The sequence below is a fragment of the Rhipicephalus microplus genome, chromosome X (genome assembly GCF_043290135.1).
Source record: "Rhipicephalus microplus isolate Deutch F79 chromosome X, USDA_Rmic, whole genome shotgun sequence".
Taxonomy (NCBI): domain Eukaryota; kingdom Metazoa; phylum Arthropoda; class Arachnida; order Ixodida; family Ixodidae; genus Rhipicephalus; species Rhipicephalus microplus.
The window spans coordinates 409,479,061-409,506,309 of NC_134710.1; the positions used below are offsets into that span (position 1 = coordinate 409,479,061).

At 44.6% G+C, this 27,249-nt stretch overlaps 1 protein-coding gene across 3 annotated transcripts in view; it reads right to left on the reverse strand.

The window, feature by feature from the left end:
- LOC142777400 (diencephalon/mesencephalon homeobox protein 1-like) overlaps window positions 1-15,720 on the reverse strand; it is a 104,395-nt gene extending 88,675 nt beyond the window's left edge. For all 3 annotated transcript variants that reach the window (XM_075881750.1, XM_075881751.1, XM_075881749.1), the window contains exon 1: window positions 15,445-15,720. In XM_075881750.1, coding sequence (XP_075737865.1) covers window positions 15,445-15,478 — 34 coding nt within the window. In that variant the 5' untranslated portion in view covers window positions 15,479-15,720. The remainder of the gene's footprint in view (window positions 1-15,444) is intronic.
- Window positions 15,721-27,249: the final 11,529 nt, after the last annotated feature.

Consider the following 27,249-nt stretch of genomic DNA (forward strand, 5'->3'; position numbering starts at 1 on the left):
TATACAAATAAATAATTGCTAATGGTGGTAACCTGGGAACAGGTTGCATGCGTTGTCGCTCACGGAACCCAATTTGAGAACCCAGGAGCCGGAGCCTGAAGATGACGCGTCGCATGCAGGGGGATGATGTCACATTTACACAACGACGTACTCGCTCCCGGCAAACGCGTAGGTGACCGCACGCAGCAGCGTCAACATGAAAAGTGCCGCGACAGGAGGACGTCCTGAGCACAACAAAGCAACCGAGTCAACCCTGCTACGCATGCCATTCGGTTAGAGCGACTAACTCAATTTTTAGCTAATGGGAAATTTTATTGAGAGAACAGGAGTATAGGGGCAGTGCGGTGAAATCAAATAGTTCTATAGGCTATAAAAATACAGTATATACTGAAGCATTCACTATATTTATGATAACTTTACTACGCTTCGCTAACCTTAACTCTCAATATCACACCCATTGAGATCGATCACCGGTAATCGACTGTTTGAATTGTCGGTTTCGACGTGTTAAATTTGTTTTTCTTGCCCCAGTACTTTCTAGTAGATCGTACAGCCACTCTATTTGCACAATCAATTTGAATATGCTCGTTTCGGTGGCGTAATGATTTTTGAGAGACCTTTACGAGAACCAATATACCTGTGTTGTTGGGAAAATGCACTTGATTGGTAAACTTGAGATAAGTTCGTGCCCCTTGTGATTGTGCTACAGTAGTATCAAAGTTCTGTATACAATTAAAAGGACCTTTAAAAGCCAAGTATGGAATTAAAGAGCCAGCTTTGTATTTTAACAGAGTTGAGCATTATTTATTGCCCGAACTCAGTCAGCTATCCTATAGAAAGCTGATGCTAGGATTCACTAAAAATGTATTCAACAAAAAAATGTGAATGTCTGTCGCTTGTTTAAAGTGTCGAGTTGGCCTTCCCAGCCAGTTTGCAACAGCTTTGGTTTTGCTTGGATCGTTATATCAGACACAGGGTGTGGATATATGTCACTATTCGCTCTCAACACATTGTCGTCACGCGAGCGTGGGTGCGCATTCCAGCGCTTCAAAACACACTTGCAGCTCGAAACTGTCTTGCAACTGCACCTGAAATGAATAAGGACAAGCGTAGAGTTCAAGGATGACAGCACCCCACCTCAAGTTTTATGGCGACGATGCTTTGCGTAAGGGTGAGACATCTGCAGCTGTTCATGGGTTTGGCTTGTTACAGCCTAAAGTAGTATCCTCCACTGCAAGTGCGTAGCTGCTGATCTTTGTGCACAATGTTATAGCTACTCTGGTTAGGTGCGAGGTCCACACATCACTGGGGTGCATTGTGCAGGCACAAGCTGCAGAGCTTCTCGTCACCACAAGAAGGCCATCGCAGTACATTTTGACCCTGGCTACGGAGCAGCGCAAAACGTTTTAAAACTGTTCGCGAAATTGTACTTTGGAGGGTCTAAGCACCTCTTAGTCTAACCTTGTCTTGCGTAAGACGTAACCGAGAGAACAAGAGACGAGAAAAAAAAGCAATGTGGTATCTGTCGAACTGTTTAACAGACGACGCTGTCTCATGGAAAGAAGTACTTGCGAAGTGCACTTAAGTGCGGATATTCTAGATGGCACTCTAGATAGAGGGATTATTACCATCACGAGCTTCCAATACTATTGGAACACCTCGTGCCTTTTTTCACAAAAAATTACTGAGAAATGTTAACAAGTTCCGTTATCTCATGAAAAACCATGCAATGCTTCATCACATACCACGAGCAATGAAGCAGCACCTCGGCCCTGTTTTTTTCTTCTATATGTATGGAAACATTTCACACAACGTTTATTATTTTTTTAATCATTCTCGCTAATTTGTCTTCGAATTGTATCTTCTGAATTCTCGTTGTTTTGAATAGTTTTGCATATATAGCGTTTCTAATTGCACTATTTACCACCTGGCAACCAAGCATCACACATTTTTGAATTTTTTTCTTCATTTCAAAATATTTTTGTTGCTCCACAACATAAGTTTTTGGAAAGGAAGCTTCTTGTGCAAAATTTGGTATGCTGCAGTTGTCCCGAAGTTTTTTTCAAACTGGTAAAGACGATCTTCCAGAGACATATGAAAAATAAGCATTTTTAAGCGGTTACAAATAAGTTAAGCCACTTCATTTTCTTAAGGACCCCTTTCAGGGTGTTACATAAAGAATTGTGTTTAAAAGATTACACAGGTGTGTTTTAAAGAGTTTGAGAAAATATAGCTGGATTGATCATGACAGTAATAGCGTCATAAAGTCCGTTCCAGTGTTTTGCTGCTCTTTAGGAAATACAGGCTTTGAATGTAGTAGTTCGGGTGCGTGGTAGTGAGGCTTGAAGCTGGTGACCAGTACGATGAGAGCGTGATGTACGGGGAGAAGTTCAGTGAACTGAAATCAAGCCTATGAAAAAGAGAGAGAGAGGGTGTGTGGCAACCGGTCGACGAAAGTCAAGTTTCCAAACCCAATCCCGCCTTCGAAGAGGAAGTGCCGATATCATGAGAGCATGCAGAATGAATGAAATAAATATTAATACTTAGGGGTTCACGTCCCAAAACCACGACATGGTTATGAAGTACGCCGTATATGAATGGTTCCAGAAAATTCATTCGCCTGAAGTTGTTTAACGTGCTCTTAAATCTAAGTACACAGGCCTAGAACATCTTTGTCTCCGTCGAAAATGCGACCACCACAGCCGGGTCGATCTCACGACCTTCGGGCCAGCAGTCGAGCACCAAAAGCCGAAGTGGCGGGTTTGTGAATAATTCTGATAGCATAATTTTGAAGTGATTAGAGTTCATTTATGATGTATGTTTGAGGGGGGCTCAATATGAAACATGAATTCTGGAGCTTCAATTTAATAAGTTTTATAACCAAGCATTTCAATATGTGGTGGAGTATGGCGTAAGTGTCGATCGTCTAAGAAATCCTGGTGATTTATTAGCAACTGAAATGATGTTAGAGGAGTAATGACACAGTACAGGTGATGAAACGAAGGGACGCTGAGGTGTCTGAATGATTGAGCTTAGTTAGTTACTTAGTTATATTGAGTTTATTGGCGCAAGAGTGAGTCAGGCTAAGCTGCGCCAAACGCAAGGTACCTAGTGATAAGTGTATGCATTTTAATTCTAAAGCTTATGGAGGAAGCCACTTTTTTCAGGTAATTGATAACGTAAGACAGTGGAACAAGTGAATCATCGCCTGAAATTCGAGTTGGGTGCATTGGGGTGTGGTGTCTCTGAAAGGCTTTCGTCTTTCTGTTTCAATGTGTAAAACTGTTAATAGCTATTGAAATTTTTGATCTTCCGGCAAATCTTCTCTTCTAAGCCAAAAGTTGTGAATGAGGGGAGTGTGCCCAATGTGGAATAGGCATAGGATGACCTCAAGGAACCATTCTTGGTGAGAACATGACTTCCGTTCGCCCACTAGGGGCTTCACAAAATGCCATTTATTACTCGTACAGGATTGTTGCTGCTATTTCGATGATAATGCTACACGAATGGAACGTAGGATAACTTAAGGGGAATATTTGTTTGTTTAACTGATGTCTGTCCTGCTAAAGACGCACATTCGTCCGCCTTTTCGTTGCCTGGTATCCCTATGTGCCTTCAAACCCAACAGAAACGGACAGTCATTTTCTCATTATTTGAAACAGTCATATGTAGGATCATCATCATCATTATAATAATAATAATAATAATAATAATAATAATAATAATAATAATAATAATAATAATGAGCCTGACTACGTCAACTGCAGGACAAAGGCCTCTCCCATGTTCCACCAGTTAACTCGGTCCTGTGCTTGCTGCTGCCAATTTATACCCGCAAACTTCTTAATCTCATCTGCCCACCTAACCATCTGTCTCCCCCTAACCCGCTTGCCATGTCTGGGAATCCAGTTAGTTACCCTTAATAACCAGCGGTTATCCTGTCTACGCGCTACATGCTGTACAGTAGCCAGGGAAACCACGACATTAATACTATAAGAACTAGCAGTACCCCAGATGACACCCCACCAGTAATGATAGAAGAAGTCAGAAAAGCTTTGGAAAGCATGCAAAGAGGCAAAGCTGCCGGTGAGGATCAGGCAACATCAGATCTGCTGAAAGGTTGAGGACAGACTGCCACACAGCAATGGTATAGCTTTTATGAGGTCAGATTCCGAGCCTTTTCCTCGCTTCAAAGAAGGTTAGTTCTTCTTTGACTGTTAGAGCAACTATTTATTTTTATTTTTGCAACAAAGACACGATCTAGAATACGCCGGGTGGTCGCCTGTACAGTTAAGCAATGGGGAGATTCCCGACATTCCTCTGACTTGTGGTCGTTGGCGTTGCCGCTGGGACAGGTTTTTTTACCTCTACAAGACTGCGAAACATGGCTGAATCTCTGGCACTTGAAGCAGCGCCTCGGCTTCGATATGTATGGTCTGACATTTATTTTCAAGTATTCTGGTTCGAGGGAGCTAGGAAGTGTGCTTGTGCCAAAAGTTAAGACTATGTGTTTTGTCGGGAGTTGTTAGTTTTTGTCTGATCATTATTCGTTGGACGTTTACTACATTTTGATCTTGGAAACCCTCGATGAGCTCCTCGTGGCTCAGGTTCAAGTAATCTAGTTCCAAGATAACACCGCTACATGTGTTTAGTGATCGGGGAGCTGTGATTGTGATATTCATGTTTCTGATACTGTCTGTGTCATAAAGTTTTGTTACTTGTTCTTTCTTATTTATTTCTATCAGGAGGTCACTGGTGTTCATTTTTGATGCATTGTATTCTTTTCCTATTGCTTCGGTTAGGGATTCAGCCGCCAAGAAAAGGGACAGTTTGCGTAGAGTTTTACTTCCTTTGCTATGCAAAACACGGAAATGGGGAAGTTGTTTAGGTCGGTCTGATGGTTGAATAGAAATGGAACATCGGTGCGACCTCTTTTTAGAAGTTGATCAGGGAGTTCAGAGAAGGCTTCCGCCATTAAATAGTAGGGAAAGTTCGGCAACAGCGCCGACCACCCACCACGGAGCCCTACAAGGGACGCGGCAGAGCTTTATAAAGAGTCTGCATGACGCCACTCGTTCGCCGCCCGTGTAACCTAAAATGGTATACCAAGGTTGGATGACCACACATGGTTAACCCTTGCCGCCAGGAAAATTAGAAGTGACTAGACGAGAGGAGAAGACAGGAAAGATGTAAAGTGAGAGGAAAAGACGAAGTTGCAGGTAGAAAGAGAGATAGAAAAAATTGGCCCGAATCTGCATGTTACACTGCAAATATCATCGATAGACGATAGTCTTGCGTCTGGAGAGAGTGAGCAAAACGTTTATTTCATATTCTGCGCAACAGAATTGGTGAATGGTATTCTGCAGGCGCTGCATTAGAGTGCCTCTAGCGTGTAGCGGAGGTGAACTAGCACTTCGAGGCACGTTAGACATGGGCGCCATCTGGCACTTATCTTCCAAAACTAAGGCGTGCGTGCCCGCGGAGAAAGATGCGCACCTGTCTTGGAGGTGATAAGGTGTAGAACGTAAAGTGATGGGCAGGTGCCAGAACCGTGTCATCGTAGCAAAGCGTTGGAACCACTTACCTTTTTTAGCATCACGCTGCACTGTCAGCGCAGCACGATAAGCGCTACAGTCCTTAGAGTTTCTTGTGTGTACCTCTTTTAGTGTAAATGCAGACTTATAAAACATCAACGTGTTGTTACGGCGCCTCAGATGTGCGCAATAATTGCTTTTTAATTGAGAATCGCACAACTATGAACGCTCAATCTTGAGGTATATTGGTGGACGCTGTGGATGAGGTTGGCTGTTTGGTGCCGTTTGGGGAATCGTTAAGGGCGGACAGACAAATGACAGACAGACAGACAGACAGACAGACAAAGGTACAGACAGACAGACAGACAGACAGACAGACAGACAAATGTACAGACAGACAGACAGACGGACCAAAATTTTTCCGTCGGTAGTCCCCAAGAAAGACTATCGTCTAGAAAAGATAACTGTCGATTCGCCCTGGGTGGGTTAGCCCAGGGGTGCCGTCTACGTGAAGCCGGGGCCAAAGGGGTGTGTTGCCTCTGCCGGGGGCCTTAAAGGTCCAATCACTGGGCGTCGTCTCAACCACCAGGATCCCCTTTTCCCCGGACACGGCAAACCCTCGCAAGGCTAGGCGTGGGAAAAAGTCGGACCCCCCCCCCCCCCCCCCCTGTTAGCTCGGGTCCGTGGTGTCGCTACACACCAAACGCCTGCTTGTGCAGACACGCCTGTGGGGAATGATTGAGCTCATTCTTCGGGAACACAGCGAATGAATAGATATACATGGCAGGGTTATGGCCGCGAGAAAATAACACAGGCTTACACTTCTTCATTGTTCAGTTTATTATCCAACAATTATACCATGTTTGTATATTGCTGAAATCATGCTGAATTAGTGTTTAGTCATGAGTGTTGGTTATTGAACAGTAGATTACACAGTCATCTCCAAGCATGTGAAAGTTAAACGATACTTGCATTGGTAGATCAATAATATAAATTAAGAAAAAAGAAGTTTTTGAGACATACCCTTGCGGGACACCTGACATTTCAGGCAGTCTGTTAGATGATAGATTATGAACAACCGTGAATAGAGAGCAAATTATGAACAAATATGTTATCCATACAAGTATGTGAGAATCTATAATTAACAGAGGGTTTTGGAAGTGTGCTTTTGTTATGGACAGTACTATATGTTTTTGTGAAATCTGAGAAAAGGACATCAACCCGAATGCAGCAGTCAATGTTAGGCTGTTGTCAAGAAAAACAGACACGTACGTTTGTTAAGAGCAACCTGATATAGGATTTATTATGATATATAGAATAGAATATATAGGATATAGATTGAGTCTCTGTTACTCAATTTGAACACTTGAACAACTTTGCCCCCTTTCCTATAGCTAGATAAATTAACTATATATAAAAACTGAAACAATGAGAAGTTTGTGACAGAATTACTAAGTACCATAAAAAAATAAATTTTAAAGAAAAAACATTAGGTAACTTTCATCAAATATACAAAAACACGAAATACAAAAGAAATATTTATATTATATAGTAATACAATGTGGCACCTTACAAGTAAGTTCACACTGTTTTTATTGTTACGTTCTTCCAAAAGTTCAATGAGTTCTCAAAGTTCTAAACTCGAGCAGACGACGACGAGAAACGTTCCCCTTCGCAATTTACTCACCTGCTGACGACAAAGACCGCTTCCAATCTCAGCGCGCGTCTCACAAAGACAAACTGGAAATGCCACCTCATGGTAGCCTTTCCACAATACCTCGCAACCACTCTTTTTTTTTTTTTTGACAGCGTCATTAGCATGGTTACTGCGAACCACGTAAGTCGGGTAGCATACGCTCCCACAGTCAAACTGTGTAAGATACACACATACGCTTTGGGTGGGGTCAATTCTCGGCTTGCTTGCAAGACGCGTTCTACGGCAACGCCGGTGCCCCCCCCCCCCCCCCACCCGTTTGACGCATTTTTGGGCCGCTAAAAACGCGGCATGCATTCCCATCTTTAGTTGCTGGTGAACCATAGCCTCGTTCGCAGGCTAAGTGTTGTGTTCATTGTTCTGAAAATACATCATTTATGGCAAATTCCATGCGTTGAGCGGGAGCACATTTTCTTGCTTTGCAACCGAGAATCTGCATTCTTCTGGTAGATTCAGAGGAAGTTCGTGTGTTCCACTGGCAGATTACAAGCCACCAACTGCGTGACAGAGCATTCCGAGGGGCTCCATCTTGCAGAGACAGATTTCGCCAGAACTCCAAGAATGCGTTGCCGCCGTTTGCGGTGCATTTCTAGCCTTTAGCGTTTATTTTTCTTTTTTTAAGGCGTTGCTCTCTGCACTTGTTTGCATTTCTGAAATGGCATTGTTTGATACTGCTAAACGTGCTGCTGCTGATTTGCTTCTCGCTTTGGTCGACAGCGAGAGCCCCAGTTTTGCCAGCAATAGCAGCAGCGAGGACGACGGGTCATACGTGCTTTCCCGCCGTGTGCACAGCTGAAGTCTTGGCACTATTGCCGAAGATAATCCGCTATGTCGAGGTCGTTTTTGGTACTGGTTTAACAACGTAGAGGCAAACAACTTTTGGAACAACCTCAGGCGGAGAATCCGAGTGCTGGCATCTTGAATTTCAGCAGCCGCTCTGGATCTACCAGTGGAATTCGCTACAAGTTATGACTACACGTCATACGCTAAGTTGTGCTCGCAGTCATTTTGCTAGCTTAAAATACACCAAATATTGTTTTACGTAACGTGAATGAATGACAAAGGTATATGGCTGGGGCAAACGAGTGTTGCGGAGTTGGCAGTGCCAAATTGTAATGAATCTGAAATCAATCCCCATTTTCGCGATCCTGGAATGAAATGTGAATGGAATGGCGACCAAGCTTGGAGGAATAGATAGGGAATGGAGTTAGGCGAATTTCCCATGAAACGAAATGGGAATTGAATTGCGTCTTTTTCCGAAAATAGAGCACATTTTCGGGAAAACGTGCTGTTTTTAAAGTTTCAAACAATAGCAAGCCAGACACTTCATTTTAACAATGAAGGAGTAATTTTAAAAGGACTGGCTTATTACAAGCTTGGTGCTTTCATAAGCAACATACCTACTACATTTCTGTACTCATATACACTGCATTGCTCCGAACTTTTTTGCTATTGTTCGCGTAACCATGGTAGTATGCCAGGTTTTCGATCTTGTGGAACTATACGGTCAGGCCATACCAATGCCACCTGCTCAATGTTCCTGCCATGGGCTCTGACATCACTCCCTTGTGACCTTCAAATTTTTATTTTTTGACTAAGCTGATCTAAACAAATGAATTGCCACGCCTTAAGCACGTTCTCGTGGTGTGCGAGGTTGACGAGTGGAAAAGACTATTTTCTTTGTCTGTGGACATCGGCGTAGATATGTGATGCGCATTGCTCACTGGATATTTGCACAGTGTACAACTGCACATCCGCATGACGGGGGGGATGTGGCCTGCCGACCTGTCACGGCTATTACGGCAATGAACCGAAGGTGCGAACGTTTGCGTTTCCTCAGGACGACTGAAGAACGAAATGAGAACGTGCCATTCGTCACGATGACGTCCACATCAGTTTGTCTTCGTTAGCTGAACGTGCGTGTGCGTCCGTACTACATACTTCTAAGTCGTCCCAATGACACCATCGGCAACATGTTCCCATCTTGCTCTGAAACAAAGATGTGTGTGTTTCCGACTCGTTAGCGTAAGCCCTCTCAACAATAAACACGCGTGGCAGTAGATTCTTTGAGCAGGCGTTTTTTTTTTTTTTTGTCCAGTGTCGGTAAGCATTTCTCTATTGGCGAGTACCATGATGGGCTTCTTGTAATACTTCAATTCACTTGGTGCGTTGCCGAGTGCATTGGCTTGGTGCATAGTGTTTTGTTGCCGGTGTTTCAGTCACTTTTCGGGGTTATTATAATTTTGTGCCAGTCTCGTCAGTAACTTAGTCTAATATGTTTTCTTGAAATGTGTATTGATAATTCAGCGGAACTCAGACGCCTGCAGACACCTTTGGTAAATCGCTTTCTTAAATCGTTGAGCTCCACTTAAAGCCAAAATTTTTAGGAACCATACCGATCCAAAAACCGCCAGTACAGTGACAGCTACCTTGAGGGCTACATGGCTTACTACGCAGCGCCAACACTTTTTCCCAGTGCTACAAGTTATATGAGAGAGAGTGCGAGAGGGGCCAGTGAAGACAAATTCTAACTAGTACAATAGCGCCAAGTCAACAAAAAAAATTTCAGAAACGTAGTAAATGAGTAGGTACAATTTCTGCACATCTACGTAATGTATGTGTATGTGGGCGCGCGTGAGTGTAAGTAATGAACGAAATTTAGCTTATTTATTTTGTCACTTCGTTGGACCATCTAATTTTGCTCTTTCAAATCAACCATACGTTCCATATCGCGAAATGTTTTCAGACTTTTTCGTGGAATAATGAGTAACTAGCAGATATGTCGCCAAAGACTAAAAAGTGTAACCTAAACCAATGTCTTTCCAGACGTTAAATGTAGATCAAAGCTGTCACGCATATAAACCTCGCCGCGAACAGGTTTCTTTAGCAGGAAACGATGGTCATAATCGATTCACAGCTTCCAGTACAGGTTAGAACAAGAAAAGTCATGGCTGCACTGAGCAGGCCTGAAAATGTTCTATAGGTGGATTGGGCATACCGACCTTATGCGTTTTGATTTTCTGCCTCTCAGTGGTGCCTCAGCTGCCTGCTGTCTCACCGTCCTTTGTTTAGTTTTTGCTTCTGCGGCCGTTCGCGACTCAGACACATATTGTGAAACGTGCTTGTCTAAGTTGTGTTGTGTATTGACGTCAGTGCAATGCTTGTGTTTACTGCAAGCTTTTGTATACCAGCTTGCGCCCAGTCTCGCGACATGTCTCCCCCCCCCCTTTTTTTTAATATTGTATTCCCACCAAACATTGCTAGAAAAAACGCAGTGTCAAAGCTCCGACGAAGAGGGCGGCTGGATTGCGGTCATGAGATCTTGTGGCGCTGCAGTCCGATTTTGCTCCCGCAGCCCGGGGCGCACATGTGATCGGCGGTGGCGATGGCAAGCGGTTTCCGCAACTGCAGTGCTGCCTTCACATGTGACTTATGGGGCGGTTCTAGACACGGCGTAGTTTCTTGTACGAAAATGTATTTGTCATGTGTGAAGCGTAGTAACGAGGAGCGTATTTATCTACAGTGACGTAGGCCAACATGCTTTGCGCCTGGTTTCAGCAGCGACGACCGCAATGACTCCGCTTCGCGCAACTTGTTCATTTGTTTATTCATTTATTTTTTATTTGTAAACGTGGTTACCCTGTCGCAGGGGCCAAGATAAAAGCTGCTATAAGCAGCTTTAGAAGCACATATAGGTAGCCTCCGGTCTATTTCGCCCTGCGTTACGATCTAGCAGATGGATGATCGTAAGGAAATTTCCTCTCTAGCCTTGCACGTTAACCGAGAGCTCATGATGTTGTGCTGATGAATATGACCATTTCATCATTATTATTATTATTATTATTATTATTATTATTACACTCGGCAGCATTAGGCGGATATTGCAGAGACGACGCCATTTATTAGTATTTATATATTGTGTGGAATAATTACACAGTAGTTACAAACAGCCATTCTAAAACATCGATGACGCTCAAGGTTCATTTTGAAGAGCAAAACGCGATTGCGTAACCAGGCCCTGTGCGAATCACCTCAATTACTAGCCGAGCTTTGGTCTAGGTGTGTGCCTCATTCATGCCGTTAGAGAACGACTGTGCGTGGAACACCAGGCTTTTCAAACTATCGTAGAACATATGTGACAGGTCTATGAAAATATCTATCAAGCTCTATGAAGGTAAATTACACGTCAAAACGTATAATTCATGGCATGCGTGTTATGTAAAACATCACTACACGCTACGCTCATAGCACGCTCGCGACCGTTTCGCTAGCTCTACATATACCACATTTGGTATTACGTAGCGTGAATGTACACAAAGGTAGATCATACGTCCAAATATGATAATTGTGGCATGCGTTTCATGTATAACATGACTATATGCTACGCTTATAGCACGCTCGCAGTCGTTTCGCCAGCTTCACATATACCTAATTTGGTAATACGAGAGTTGAATCAACGACGAATGTAAATGCCAAACGCAAACATGATCATCATGACATGGAAGTCAAGCACGGCATAATTTACATGCCTACCACTGCTGGTGCTGGTATTGCAAAAGTTAGTGGTGCCGCCATGCGACTATAAAAACATACTTGCGTCTTATCTATACGTGAACGTGCCTGACATTTCTACTTGTGTTAACTGTGTACTACATCCGCTGCCTCGTAACGTTGTGCTGATTTTAAAGTGACATATCAATCTTCCTCATTCATGATTTGTGTATCATTGATTCCCAATGTGCATGGGACCTGCCAATTCGAGAAAAAAAAAGGCTCAGAAAAGTAGTTCACTGGAAATATTTAAAAGGAATAACGCATTACACGCGTGAAGAATAAAAAAAACTGATTGCAAAAGAATCATAATTACGTAACAGTAGGCCTTTTCTTAAGAAAAGTGGCATGCTATCGAGAAGTGTACTGCAAGCTTTCAACAGACATCAAAAGCGTGATGCACCGCCGTTCACTTCCACCTCGTGCGGGACCATTTTAAGAGTGCGGTGCGGAAGCGACAAACCTCGCCACACAGACTATCTCGTAAAGTGCGTGGGTATGGCACTAATTGATAATAAGAGAATGGTACTAGGTGATAACTCCTCTCGACGCGCACCACGACGTGTTATTATACTGCCCACGTTGACCTGTTCTATTTTGCTTATTATCGATGAACATTGACTTGAGATTGCCACCCGCAAAGCGGCGTGGTCCACACAAACGAACCGCAGAACGTACACCGGCCGGGATGTTTCAGCAAATAAATAAATAAATAATCAATGGCAGTCACACTCCGGAACAGCCGCTGATAGAAACACCAGTTGAACGTAAAGCTAAGCGAAAAGCTTTTGTCGCCCAGAGCCGGCACGCAGCGACGCCTCCAAAAGCACTCGTTGCGAGTTTTTTTTTTTTTTTTACAAAACGGAGCAGTATTGCAAATTACTGCTTATGAACACTGTGTCACGTGATAGCTGGCACATCATGAGTCACAAATAAAACACCGAGCTGCCTGTTTAAACTGGTCTGAACACCATGGGTTCGCAAATCGTGCAAGTTTCATACCATGCACTATGGAAGAGTATTCAGTGCTGTTACGAAGTGAATCTCTCGCTACCTGTTGACAAAGACGTGAGGAACGCGCGCACGTAGGTGATATCATGCAACAGGCTCGACATAAAAACCGCAAGGACCCGAGTAACATGCCACGCACAACAGTGAAACAGCGAAAGTGACAGTGAAAATCTCGCAATGCATGCCACTCGGTTAGAGTGGCTAAGTCGGTGATTTTCACTAATTGAAAGTGGCACCAGAACGCACAGCCTTGCTAGGAGAAGCAGCACGCTCGATGCACGGGAGAACAATTTGTGGGGTTACGCATATTTACAACAGTCCAGAGTAGATTATGGCGGCACCATGGGAGCCTTCGTGACCCTGCAGTAAGGTGCAAATTAGAAAACACGCTAGGGCCTTCCTGGTATTCCTGGCACTACTCGGAAACCCCTACTCGATTGTTAAGTGGGGTTAAATGTTTCGATACCAGCATATGATTATGAGAGATGCCGTAGTGGAGGGCTCCGCAAATTTTGATCCCGTGGGGCTTTTTAACGTGCACCCAAATCTGAGAACACGGGCCTCCAGCATTTTCGCCTCCATCAAAAATGCAGCCGCCGCAGCCGGGTTTCGAGCCCACGACCAGAGGTCAGCAGCCGAGTACAGTGTAAATTTTCTTGAAAGGAAACACACAATTGCGTGACCTGCGCTTTGTCGCGACTTCCTACAGCACCATCAACCGACAGATAAAGAGAGCGTGGCCGATATTCGCGTCATCTATTAGCAAATGAAACAAGCCATGACCATTGGACAAGCGCTGCTAAATTGTGCTCTCGCTCTGGTTTCGCAATGGGTGATGTCGCCAAAAGCGGACGCGCTTTTTTTATCTATCGAGTTATGGGGATTTAGGCAGCTGTCACAGAGCGCAGGCAACGTGCTCGCGCATTCTATTTCATAAATATTGACACTGTACCTTAGCCACTGGACCGCCTCGGCGGAGCGTAAAATCAGTCAACTCGGCCTTTTTTACCCATTGAAGCTTTTTTTTTCTCACTAGAGCAAGTCGCTGCACTTTTCACGATTTTTATGCTTTTGGAGCAGCTTGGCGTTAGAAAACAAAGCTATAAAAATCCGCAATATGCGCAGCTGTCTCACCTTTGGTAATATTGTGAAGCAAAGTGCCAGCCATAACGAGGGAAGGATCCGAATTTGTTTAGAAAGATCTAAGTCTGTTGATTGTGAAGTTATTCGTGAAGAAGTTGTAATTATCTTTTGGCAATGCAAGCTTAACACTGATTCAAGTTCTAATTTAACACTGCTCTTAACTAGCATGATGTTGAAGTCACCACCCTGAATTCGAGGCATATTTTTTTCACTAAAATTCTACCAGCGAGTCTAAAAAAGAAGTGACAACAAATTGAAATTATTTGAGGGAGGGCGGCGACACGCACAAAATACGGATGTACCGTATCTAACCGTGAAAATGTATTATTAACAAGAAATGCAGCAGAACTCAGGCACCAACTCACAGTCGATAAAACTTGAGATTAGCATAGTTACGTCACCACTCTTCTTGCCTGTGTGCTTCATTTAGTATGATTTATAAGTTGGAAGCGTAGATACCTCGTCTTCCAAAGCAAACCACGTTTTCGAAAACATCACAATGTCAAAGCTTACTTGTTCTTCACCAAAAAAATAATGAAGTTTGTCCTGTTTATTCCTGCCCTTTGCGAGTTTTATATGAATGCAACTGGGGCTTTTTCGCAACAGGTGTCATACAAGTTTTCAAGATTAATAAGGTCTATAGGTGTGGCTGAGGGAACATGATAAGCGAAATGCAAAAAAAATATGAGGAGGTAACAATGCAATGCGGGGAAAAGTATCACAGCTAATCAAAGTCGGCCAAAGGCATTATCACCCTCTTTTCCTTACGAGAATCGTGCTGTTGCAATGCCATAAAAACCACATCCATTGTTCCGTGCCCAGTCTGTTGCGCTGCGCAGCAGCTGTGTTGTGCTGGGTCATATTTTCAGTGATCGTAACACCCCATGAACAATTTTTTTAGGCGTTTCCCCTTTCCCAGCCATTATCACGAGATTATTTCTGGGCGAATCGAGCTATAATTTCGAGTGTTCTGTTTGGCTTTCACGGAAGCCGGTGGATAGCACCAATGCCACTCCAAGGTAGTCAGCTCTGGCAGGTTAGCAATCTTGGCCACATTAATCAACTTCAGCAGCAAATGCTCGTTTGTTGTAGCTTGGACACGTTGAACTCTATGTGTAGCCTCCGACTACGAAACTCGAGCTAATTAACCGTAGCTATCAATTGTTGAAAGTCACTTGAAATTTACCAGCATGTCTGTTTAAACTAATGTCCTTTCCCAGCTTAACTTGACGGCTCAAGATGTCATCCTACTTTTGTGACAACAGCTGGATTGAGTCTTCAGTCTCCTCAATCTGAGATGGCAGCCCTGCCAAAGCATCAAGACTCCTAGTTATGTTTTTCTTCCTATTTTCTTCCTAATTTCTTCCTAGTTTTTCTTCCTACATTTTGCTTTTGATGAACGGCAAGTAGCAAATCGCCATGCCTTGTGACCGCTCTCCCCTTTAGCCATAAATGTCGTCTCCGACCAGCCAACAAGGCAAGAGGACTCACATTGGTTGCACTTCGGGTTGCACCAGACTTGCATCTGCTTGCCATTGTATGGTCCAGGGATTCAAAGTAGCACTTGCATCGCACTCAGTTCGGCAGTATTCAGTTAGAAAAAAGGCATATTTAGCACAGAATTCTCAGCAAAGCACCGAAACAAAGTGGCAACGGCAGTGGCGGTAAGGTGGTATTCAGAAAATAAGAAAATTTACCAACTTGGAAGAGCAAAAAAAAGCGTTTTTTAGGCAAGCATTCTTTCACCGCCGCCGCTGCCACCCATGTGTCCAGGTACGATGTTGACGCCGGACACGTAAACTTCCACGTGCTCAGTGACGTCAAGATGTAATTCGTAGCCACAACAGCTCTTTTCAGGTAGTCTGTGCAACGCCCCCTTTATTATTTCAATGCCAGTGCAAACACGTGCTTCTCAGCGGTAGCCGTCGTTCCGCCTTAGTTCAAAGGGTGGCTGTGTTGTGACACTACATGATGGGTAGCTCTGCTAGAGTGACACTTGCTTCCGAGCGCTTTCTCCCGGAGATGCGATAGACGCGCTTCTCACTCCAAATAATTCGCCTACCATATTTCTTCCTTCGTGTTCCTACTTTGCCCCGGCGCGGGGGTCTTGTGGGTAAGGTACTCGGCTGCTGACCCGCAGGTCGTGAAATTAAATGCTGGCTGCAGCGGCTGCATTTTGTTGGAGGTGAAAATGCTGTAGGCCCGTGTGCTCAGATTCGGATGCACGTTAAAGAACTCCAGATAGTAGCCAAAATTTTCGCAGACTTCCACTAGAGCGTCTCTCATATTCCAATAGCGTTTTTGGGGTCTTAGACCCCACATATCCATCAATGCTCCATGGTGGCTCGAAGCAATGTCGCTGTCGCATCACAGTGCATGCAGAAGCGTTACAGTGACACGTCCCTATTGCTTGCTCGCAAAGCACTACGAACGGAAACAAGCTATCTCAGAGCACCATATCACTTACAGAGCCAGCCTGACCACCAACATTGTGATCACGAGAAATGCAAAACGCCACCCCATGGATCTGTACACATTTGAACAAAAATACTTTATATTATTGCCGTCGTAAGGCACTGCATGAGTGGATTTCATCTACATGGCCACAAAGCACACGTGAAGGCTTGGCAATGGGTGATAGCAGGAAAGGAGTAGAGGAGAGGGTGGTGAAGAACTGGATCGAGCGCATCTGGCTGGCATTGATGGCTAAGCAAAAAAGAACTGATTTGGCAAACGTCCTGTCACTGTCACCGCCGCCACATGTGCGACTGATCCGCCGTCATTACATTCCTTGTGGTGTTCGCGGCCTAATGTGGTGACAGTATTAGTTGGGGGGGTTTAACGTCCAACACCTACATTATCATTATAATGGACTCCATTGTGGAGGCTCAGAAAATTTCAATCATGCAGTGTTGTTGAACGTGTACCTAAATCCATGCACGAGGACCTGAAGCATTTCCGATTTCAGCGAATATAAAAGTACCGAGCCTTAAAAACTGAAATTTCTCGTAGCGTTCTGGGTGCGTCTTCATTTGCCTAGTGTGTAAGTGCCGAGAAGCCAGACTGTCCGCACACGCACCTCTACTACTCAAGTTCCTATGAGCGGATGAAATAATTAGCACGAGAAAGTTGCCGGGAACATCTGCTACGAAGCGTATGCAGTGAAACGTGCTTTGAATGGTTAGAATGCCTGTAAGGGTGCCTCGATGTGCGCGGCCCCGCTTAGGGTGGAGTTAGACTTTGAAAGGTTCCTCACCGTTAAGACCAGTTCATAGTACCTAGAATATACTTACTAGTGGGCCGAACGCTGAGCGTTTTCAATGGGAGACAAGGCCGCTGCCGATGATGCCTTACTCCGAAGGCCATCAGACGGCGACACCCTTAGGCCGTTTCCAGGCGCTACACGCACAATCGCAACGCACGTGCTTCGACACCTGCCACACCCAAGCGAAGGGTGAGAGAGCGTCACCAATTCACTCATTTGTTCCCCGCTTGCGTGCGGCAAGTCTCCCGGCACGTCCATTCGGGCTGGGTTACAAGAGCATAGAACGGCTCTTGTCCACGCGCTACCCGGCCATACACAATGCAAGTGCTGGGACACCTGGCATACTCAAGCGGAGTGTGAAAGAACTTTGCTGATTCGCTCACTTTCCCCCCGCTTAGGTGCGCCAAGTGTCGCGGCATGCCCTCAGGCATGCCGCGACACTTGGCGCACCTAAGGGCCTGTCCACCGACACCGTGCTGAAAGGTGAAATCTGGCAATTTTGAAGGTCAGTGGGTCTCAACGAAATTTGCCGGGTACGTTTATCTGCACGTTTGCGCCATTCATACCAAATTGCAAACTGGAGTTTCGCAGATTCTTTTCAAGTAAATTTTATAGCTTGCCTCGAAACACTTACCTCGATTTTCGGAAAAAATGGCAACATTGTGCGTGTGACGTTTAGTTTTGCTTGGTGGAAGTGACGGAACTGATGTGCCACAGCCACGGAGGAAGGAATTGTAGGAGAGGTCCTGACGTCACTCGTTGTGAAGCTGCAAGTCGGCCATATTGACTGAGCAAATTCTCCTCTCTTGTTTACAACCGAATGTAAAGCAGAAGGCACGACTCTCTCTCCGGCTGTAAAAGCACGTGAGCTGCTCAGCGCGCGTGTCGTGACGATCCGAAACTAATGGAACGTGGTTCAACACTCTGGGCCAGCACGACACCTTCGGCGAAATCATTTCGTCCGAGTATTAACAGCGACTAACAGCTCACCGACAACGAAGCAAGTACAAGAGAATGCGCGATAGATGCACTTACAACGGCGAGTGTTTTCACGTCATTAATTCAGCAACTGTACCGACAACGCAATCGGTCGTGCGTCTTCTACGGTTGGATTCCACCGCGTGGACGACGCAGCGTCCGGCCACTAGCTGTGTCCGTGTTCCGCGTGAAACTCACCGGCGTCAGCATTCTGCGACCATGGTGACTTTGTGCACGGTGTAAGTGACACTTGAACGTGTTTGCTGTTACGTTGAGATTACAAGCAATGCTGGGGGAGAATACGATGCGGAATAGAAAAGGTTTTTCAATACGCACATGCAAGTTGTTACTGTACACACACAACACAAAACAATGAATAGGTATGTGCACACTGTCCTCCATACGTCTTGTTGGGCTCAACAGCGTTATCCGTTGTCACAAACAGGAGCACTGCCCAACCGTCACTGATGTGCAAGGAGTTCGTCGTCGTTCCGCTTCTTCATGGTGCGCAACGCCATTTCACTTAACACTCATTACTTCATCCGCGTCATTAGCCGCACGACACATGGATATGCACTCGTTCTACGCAATGTTGAAACCCCGTGATAGACAAAAGGATTTGTAAACATATTTAAGAGTACAGTAACTGCCAAGAGAACACTGCGTAACCAATAACGCGGCGCAGAGCACGGATATTGTTCGCCACGGCTCAGCACGCGACCTGGGGAGGCACACATGCCACCGCCAGCCACAGCCGCTCACTGCTATACCAGCTCCACTGCGCAACATGTAACACTACCAACGCCGCCATTGTGCCCAGTGATTATGGCCGCTATGATGCCATTTCCTCCACGCTTTTCACGTAGCGCGCCGGCTGTGCATGCCCTCTCTTCTCTATCCTTCCTCCGTGGCCACTGCAGTGTTAGCTGGTCTGCTATGGATTGTGTGGGTTTTCTTTTAAGTGTTGGTAAGCGTGCAAAAAGTGGCAATTTGAGTTGCGTTGTGAGCCACACATGATTCGCCACATATTCACCATAAGAGAGTAAGTGTTTTAGCTAAACTTGGTGGATGGCGTCGACAGGTAGTGCCATCTGGCGGGCATTATGTGCAATCAGGCAGAATCTGGCAAATGGTTTCGTGACACGTACAAGCGCGCTTGGTTGAGTTTTGATTCCAGTATTACGTCTTTTCGCTAATTAAAAATAATTTTCGTCTTCGTTGAGCATTTGAGCGGTCGGGCGTGTGACAATAGTGTCTCAGGGACATAAATCCACCATTTTTCTGGCATGGTCGAAAAATCGACGGAGTTGTCATTTAACACACCTGTAACTCCACCGCAATAAAATCAATGCCGAAAGTTACTGTGGGTATTGTAATAAATAAATAAATAAATAAATAAATTATATCAACAAAAGTCAGGGTCCAGTTTCACTCGCTCCTTTTCTGGAATTGTTTTTCACAAGTTAAATGGCTTAGGTGTGACGTACTGCCATACAGTCGTTGAATCAATAATTTTTTACCGAAAATGAGTTTCCACCACTTGGCGTGGAAGCGTTTCTTGCATGCAGCAGTACACGCTCACTCGTATGTGGGCAGCGTGAGGGTACCCGCGTCAGTGCGCGCAGCACGCCAAGCGACATCGATGCGTTTCGGAGACCGGTGTTGGCTGCCGCTTTTGACACCTCTTCACACTCGCCGCCTCGCAGCTTTGGAAAGCCCGCTTGGTTTAGACATGCCGTTGGCTGAAGATACGCTAGATGGCGTCGGTGGTGCAGCTGCTCTTCAATTGGCAGCTGCGCGAGTTGTGCACAGGTTGGCCCTGGCGGCGAGCTCTCATTCCCCAGATCATCGCGCTCCGTGTGCGCTAGGCGGACCTACTGCCTTGTGGAACATGGACGACGAAAAGCACCTGGTGCGGAAGGCCGCTACTGCTCATGCTCGTGGGCCTAACACAACCACAGACAATGGAACGTGCATAGACGTTGTTTTCGCAATCTTTAAAGTCCCACCCGTGTAAGAACGCCTATCATGCCATTTCACTGACCACACGGCAGTAATCATGAAGGCAAAAAAAAAAAAACAGCCGGTCGTTCAAGTTTGAATAAAACTTAACACACTTTCGTTCTAATTCCTCCTGAGCGAAACCACTGAATATTTTACGCTGGAACCATCCCCCCCGTGGATATGCTGTGATCTTTTTTTACTTGGTATTTATTTATATGTGAGAATTAAAGTCCCAAAACCACCATATAATTATGAAAGACACCGTAGTGGATGGATGGCTCCGGGAATTTTGATCACCTGGCATTCTTTAACCTGCACCAAAATCTGAGCACATGGTCCTACAGCATTTTCACCTCCGACTAAAATGCAGCGGCCGCAGCTGAGATTTGATCTCGTGACCTGCGGGTCAGCAGCTGAGTACCTAGCCACTAGACTACCACGTCGGGGCATTTCACTTAATATTAGAGGTGTGCGGGTGGTGAAATATCATTTGGAGTCGAATTCCAATCGAACAGGGCCGAATTGTGGCCAACTATATTGAATACAAGATATTTCATGAAAACTGAACGAGGGCATGAAGAAATGAAATCTGCTCATGTCCTGGAAGTAGAAACACAAGAAGCACTGACATCACATTTTATCATATCAAGATTTTTACATCAACGAGTAGCTGGGGTGATCGTGAACCTAGGTGGTGATTCGCGACCTATAACGCATCTGAGGAACAAATATCATCCCTTTTCTTGATGTATATTACTTGTATCTAGCTCGATTAGAACAGCCGGCAATTCCGCCATTTTTACGCTGGGAGCGCTACCAAAGGCGCTACCTCACAGTCACTTTCTGATCGCGCCACACCTAACCACTTCTTTGAAGAAAAGAGTGACGTCAGGCTCAGCTGCTCTGCAAACGTTTCGTCTGCTATGTGGACATATTCAGTCGAGCCTTGCCACATGCATTGCCACCGTTACCATAAAAAGTATCGACTAGGGTTGAATACGACATTCTGGAGCTTGGAATCACCACGATTCGCGACGTCGCCAGTCATTTTTGCTTCAATCGATCCTTTGCAGAACAGCGATTCTAAAGTGAGCGTCGTTGAAAGCAGCAATGAAGAGGTGCCCAAAGATGCATTCTTTGACCAGGCTCGCTCGTGTGTTTCAGCTCTCTTGGGGTGTTTTGGCGTGCACAACACTCAGGTATACGCAAAAAGGTCAATGGAATATCAGTAAAGAGAACACGCACTAGCGGTTAAATAGAAGACGTTCCCTGCCTGCAACGTTCTTCGCACCTCCAGATGGCCCCACCTATCGGGCCTCTCAAGGTAGAGGTGGCCGTCACAGTAGTAACCTGGTATTACGCGGACGCAAAGAAGTCTACGGACGAACTAAAATTTACTATTAAAAATACTTGTGTATTACTTGTTAGGGATGATATCGGTCCATACACCACTCCACTTTGATAGCTTGTGGTCGTGTTGGCGTGAAACATGCGTACAATGAAAGGATACCCTCAGTGCACTTTTTTCCTACTTCGAACTGGACGACTGCTATTCACAACGGTTTTATGCTGACTGATGAGCGTACGTTGAGTTAAGCTTTTTGCTTTCGCCGTTCTTTTGTAGGTAGTTTGCATCTTGGTAATTTCAAGAAATCACTCCAAGTGGCGCGACCAAGATCAGACATGACGAGTGAGTGCGTTTTCAGGCTTTCGCGCCAGTCGGCGTCCCGAATAAAACACTAGGATCGCAGACGTCATCACTACCAGTGCATCATTACTCAGGATGGCATGTGTGGAACGTATCACATGGAACACGTAGCACTAGTGTCGATGTCGCCGGGGCACTTTATCTCGATCAGTCACGATGTCCACAATTGTGTATGTGACATTCAATGGGGCGTCAGACGTAGCCTGTTTTTTCAAATGGCTTGAAACTTGGTGTTCACATTCGGGTAGCCTTCCTGGATGAACAGCTCATTATTTTATTTTGCTTCTTATTTTTCTAGAGGATCATTTTCCTAACGACGCTACCATGTTTGACGATTGTTCGATGTGCCGCAGTCCAGGACCAATGTGAAAGGTATTTTTTTTTTCGCCCGAAACGAATACAATGAAGAAACTGTGCATGTATCTTAGGCCTAACAGTTCATTCTTTTTAGGCAAGTATTGAAGCTGGCTGATGGCGAAATAATTAGATAATTAGATGCACACCAATTAACTTCTTTTAGTAAAACTTAAGCAAAACAACCCCTTCATTCATTTTTTTTCTTGGAATGTAATACTTAGTGCCTTGGGATTATGCCACGTGAATTTGATGCGTTTCTGACACAGGCATCATAATAGGTGTTGGGAGGGGATATTTTTCATTAAGCTCTCGTATGCTGATTGCCGTCAAAATAAGAGAACTTCTACGCAACGGACGCAATTCAAACTTGTCCTGGAGGACCTACGCACACCGAAAAACTTAATGAAGGGCACATCTGGATTCTGAAATTCGATGTCAGTGCTCCTTTACGTTTTGCGTGACTGCTACCCAAAGGCTACAGTAGTATATATGATTCATCTGATAGCGCTCGTCCTACTTTGTCGCGTGTCTCCACTTGCACTGTTAACATTCTTGAAGTGGAATACCGGCAAGCCCGTACACACATCGCTTGGCTAATGATGTACCTGATCACCATGCGTGCTCAGGGCCCATAGATATTCGTGCGCCCGTTGACAGCAGCGTTCTCATTGTGCGCTAGAAAGGTGGGAGTTTCTAAACGAGTGGTGTGGTGTGGCAGCATCGAATGCATATCGTGAGTCAAATTACTCGAAACTTTGAACAATAGCTATTAGAAAATTGAATGAATTCATTTAGATAATTATCTTTCTATATAAATTCGAAACTATAATAATAATAATAATAATAATAATAACAATAATAATAATATAATGACTTGTCAGGTTTTACCATTTAAAACGAAGATGTTTATACGAGAGAAGCCGTAGTGGCGGTCTTTGAAGATTTCAACAATCTGGTGGTCTTTAACGTACAATGATGTTACACCGTACACACGCTCTTACCATTAAACCTCTGTCGATCGATAGGAGGTCGCTGCGGCCAAGATCAAACCTGCGACCTTTGGGTCAGCAGCCGAGCATCGTAGCCAATGTTCCACCGTGGCGGACAAAACTCGAATGTTCGCCCTCCACCCCCCCCCCCCTTTGATATAACAAAATATGGCACAAGCTTAGAAAATATGGCCAGTCTTTTTCAACCACACAGCCGTATTTTCGCAAAGTCGTTCATTGCATTGACATTTGCGTGTGCCTATCAGCGTGAAGGCTGAATCTGAGAGCACAAATCTACATGCGGTGTGTTCCGCTCGTACTTCGCCGCATTTTTATTGCGATAGATTCATTATGGCACTCTGAAAGCAGAAGTAAGAATTCTGCTTTCAGAGTTCGACGTGGCGTTTCAAAGAAATGTTATGCAAGTCCTGCAGAAAGGTTTCAAGAAGCTGAGCTACATCATTTTGAGTTTCGGGGAATTGGCTGAAGTGGCTGCATTTGCTGAAACTGGAGCCGGTAAGTTTTTTGTGGAACTGTTAAGCAAGTTCGGTAATGGCTTTCATGTGGCTTCAATAAGAGCTAATCGCAGCTGTCAATGTTTTGTGGCATCATCACCGAATTTCTATGAGAACCAGCAACACTTCCTGTATTGTAAATATAAATTTTTGCTGAAATGAAACTATCAAGTGTCAGTTTTTAAAATAATAGTCTGTGCTGCTCATGTTGGCCAGTAATCTGCTGAAACTTATGCAATGTTTTGTCGGCTTCATGTTGTGGCTAGCATTGATTCACCCCTTGTAAAATATTACATGGTTGTTTTCTGTGGGCCTTTTGACACAGTGTGGCTATAATTATAAATAAGTATGCCAGAATAAATTAGGTTCTTTAATTTTATTGATAAGCTTTGGCCTCCCCTTACTGTGGAGTGTTAAGCCGTTCCCCCTAATTTCTCCATTTATTTAAAGCACTCGCATAGTAACTCAAACAATGAGTATTGACCCACGCATTGTTTAGTACAGGGCGCAGCAGAAGCACACAAGCCTTTTGGCTAGTGTTTGCTATAGAAGCCGCCACTATCCTTCATAGGAAATCTCTTCGAGCACTTCGTACGTGCGAGGAATGCAGAGACTAAATGTGCTGCCGAGAGTCTCAATCCCTACTAACTTTATTGTTCGTTCAACTTTGAAATCGGTTGCCCTTTATTTTTTCTCTCCGCAGATTTGTTGGCAGTGCAGATGGATAGAAAGAAATGTCGGTCTGCGACATGCTGGTAGTGCCTCTTGCTGTGCAATGGTATACTCAGAGTTCACCACACAATGAATATGATGATTAGCTTTAGACAGGGAATAACGTATGAACACTGATGACCTCCCAAAGCCATGCAGGGAGAAAGTGCTGGTAGTTCAAACACTTTCGTGTTGCAAAGCAGCATTTCTATCCCTGCACTAGCCTTGCACTCCACTTCACTGTCACATGGAACAGACTCCAGAGATGGAATGAAAATGCATATAGGGGAACAAAAGTACTAGTGCCCCCTTCGCAAAAAAAAATCAAGACAAGCTTCTTTAAACACTCAGCAAGTCCCTCATTTTTTTTCATTGAGCGTACCATTCAGCTAAATCCGGTTGTCAGTCTATTAAAGTTTAGCTCGTTTCACTAGATTTATTTGTACATTATACGCTTATTGCTCCAGAGAAATTAATAGAGTACTTGAATGTTTTGTTACTTTTGCAGCAGTTCTACAGTGAAAATGTTTTAGTAAATCTATAATACCTTTTATTTCATTTATTGTGCAAGAGAGAACGCTGTTCTAGGATCTCTGAAATTTATTGCTAAGCGCTGCGATGAGCTCCTGGAAAGCATACTCACGCAGGTTTGTGCTTGTACAGTTGTCTGGGCTATATAATTATTCAGTTGCATTTGATAATAATGCTAGTTACTGTGTACTTAACACTTCAACATGCTCCGATAGGTTTCTTAAATGGCTACAAGAAGTTTAAAAGCAAATCATTGGTCTGTTGTGATTCTTCAAACTGCACTGCAATTACTGCTTTAATATAATTCTGCATATTTTATGAGAATTGATCATCTGAACTTATTGCAACTAACACAGAATATTACCTCTAAGTTAGAAAAAAATGAAAAAAAGTTGATACAATAAAACCTCGTAAGTTTGAAGTGACCTGGAACGTGACAAATTCTTTGGTTAAAAGGGGCTTTTCGAAATAAAGAAACATGCAAAAAGTGAGATGCAAGGAACTTGAAATTACTGAAAGTTATCAGGGCTGGTTTTTTGCTTTGCCGAGTGATTTGTGGCTCCAAGGATATCTGATCCTAACTTTGCTGCAAATGCGGTAGTAACTGTGCCTCGTTGCAGCCATAGAAAAAAAACACACACCTGGCTGTCGTGAAAAACTGGAATTCAAGCCTCCAGAAAAACAAGTGATCTTACTGCAACACAGTGACACGCAGGCAGCATAACGGCTACTCCTCACTTGTCAGCCCCCGCCGCGGTGGTCTAGTGGCTAAGGTAATCGGAGACCCGTTGGTTGCGGGATCGAATCCCGGTTGCGGCGGCTGCATTTCTGATGGAGGCGGAAAGGTTGTAGGCCCGTGTGCTCAGATTTGGGTGCACGTTAAGAAATGCACTCTAAGCGATGGCGTAGTGATTAGAGCATCCGCCTCGCATGCAAAAGGTCCGTGGTTCAAATCCCGGTGCCGCGAAGTTCCCAAATGGATAAAAAAAAATCCGCGTGGTGATGGAACTCCATTACGAGGCCTGGGGTGCGGCCTCACCGTTAACCAACGCCGGGAACGCACTCCCTCACCAGAGAAAGATTGGCCACCCTGGTGCAGTATCTGGCCACTACCTCCCACATGCATACAACAAATAACTCACGGCCCTCAGTCCCCAGCAGCTGTGAAGCAACTGACCACGGCAGTGGTCAGATCTGCAACGCAGCAGAGGGTGCTAAGAATCTGTGGATCCGGACAGGCCGCCATTGGAACCTGAACTTGGCAACGTTTAACGCTAGAACCTTATCTAGTGAGGGAAGTCTAGTTGTACTATTCGAGGAGATGGAGGGTGTTAAATAGGATAAAATAGGGCTAAGTGAGGTTAGGAGGACAGATGAGGTTAAGAGGACAGAATGGGCACCGTATAAACCTCACAGAAGAGAACTGGAAGTCGGGTTCCTAATTCACAGAAACATAGCTGGCAAAATAGAGGAATACTATAGCATAATTGAAAGGGTGGTAAATGTTGTAATTAAACTGAATGAGAGATACAAGATGAAGGTGGTATAGGCTTACGCGCCTACATCCAGCCATGATGACGCTTCAGTTGAAAACTTCTATGAAGACGTGGAATCGGCAATGAGTAAGGTGAAAACACAGTATACAATTCTGGTAGGAGACTTTAATGCAAAGGTAGAGAAGAAGCAAGCTGGAGACCAGGCAGTAGGAGATTATGGCATCGGTACTAGAAACGCCAGAGGAGAGCTACTAGTAGAATTCGCAGAACGCAATATTTTACGGATTTTGAATACCTTCTACCGAAAACGAGGAAACCGCGAGTAGACGTGGGGGAGTCCTAATGGCGAAAGTAAGGACAAAATAGACTTTATAATGAGTGCACACCCAGGCATCGTGCAGGATGTGGAAGTGGTTGGCAAGGTACGATGCAGTGACCATAGAACGGTATGGTCTCGAATTCGCCTAGACTTGAGAAAGGAACGAAAGAAACTGATACGCAAGAAGCCAATAAATGAGCTAGCACGTAGAGGGAAAGTACAGGAATTCAGAGTCTCGCTTCAGAACAGGTATTCGACTCTTAATGAGGAAACCAACCATAGCATAGATACAATGAATGATAATCTGACGAGTATCATTACGGAGTGTGCGGTGGAAGTTGGAGGCAGGGTAGTTAGACAGGACACTGGCAAGCTTTCCCAGGAAACGAAGAATCTCATTAAGAGGCGTCAAATCATGATAGT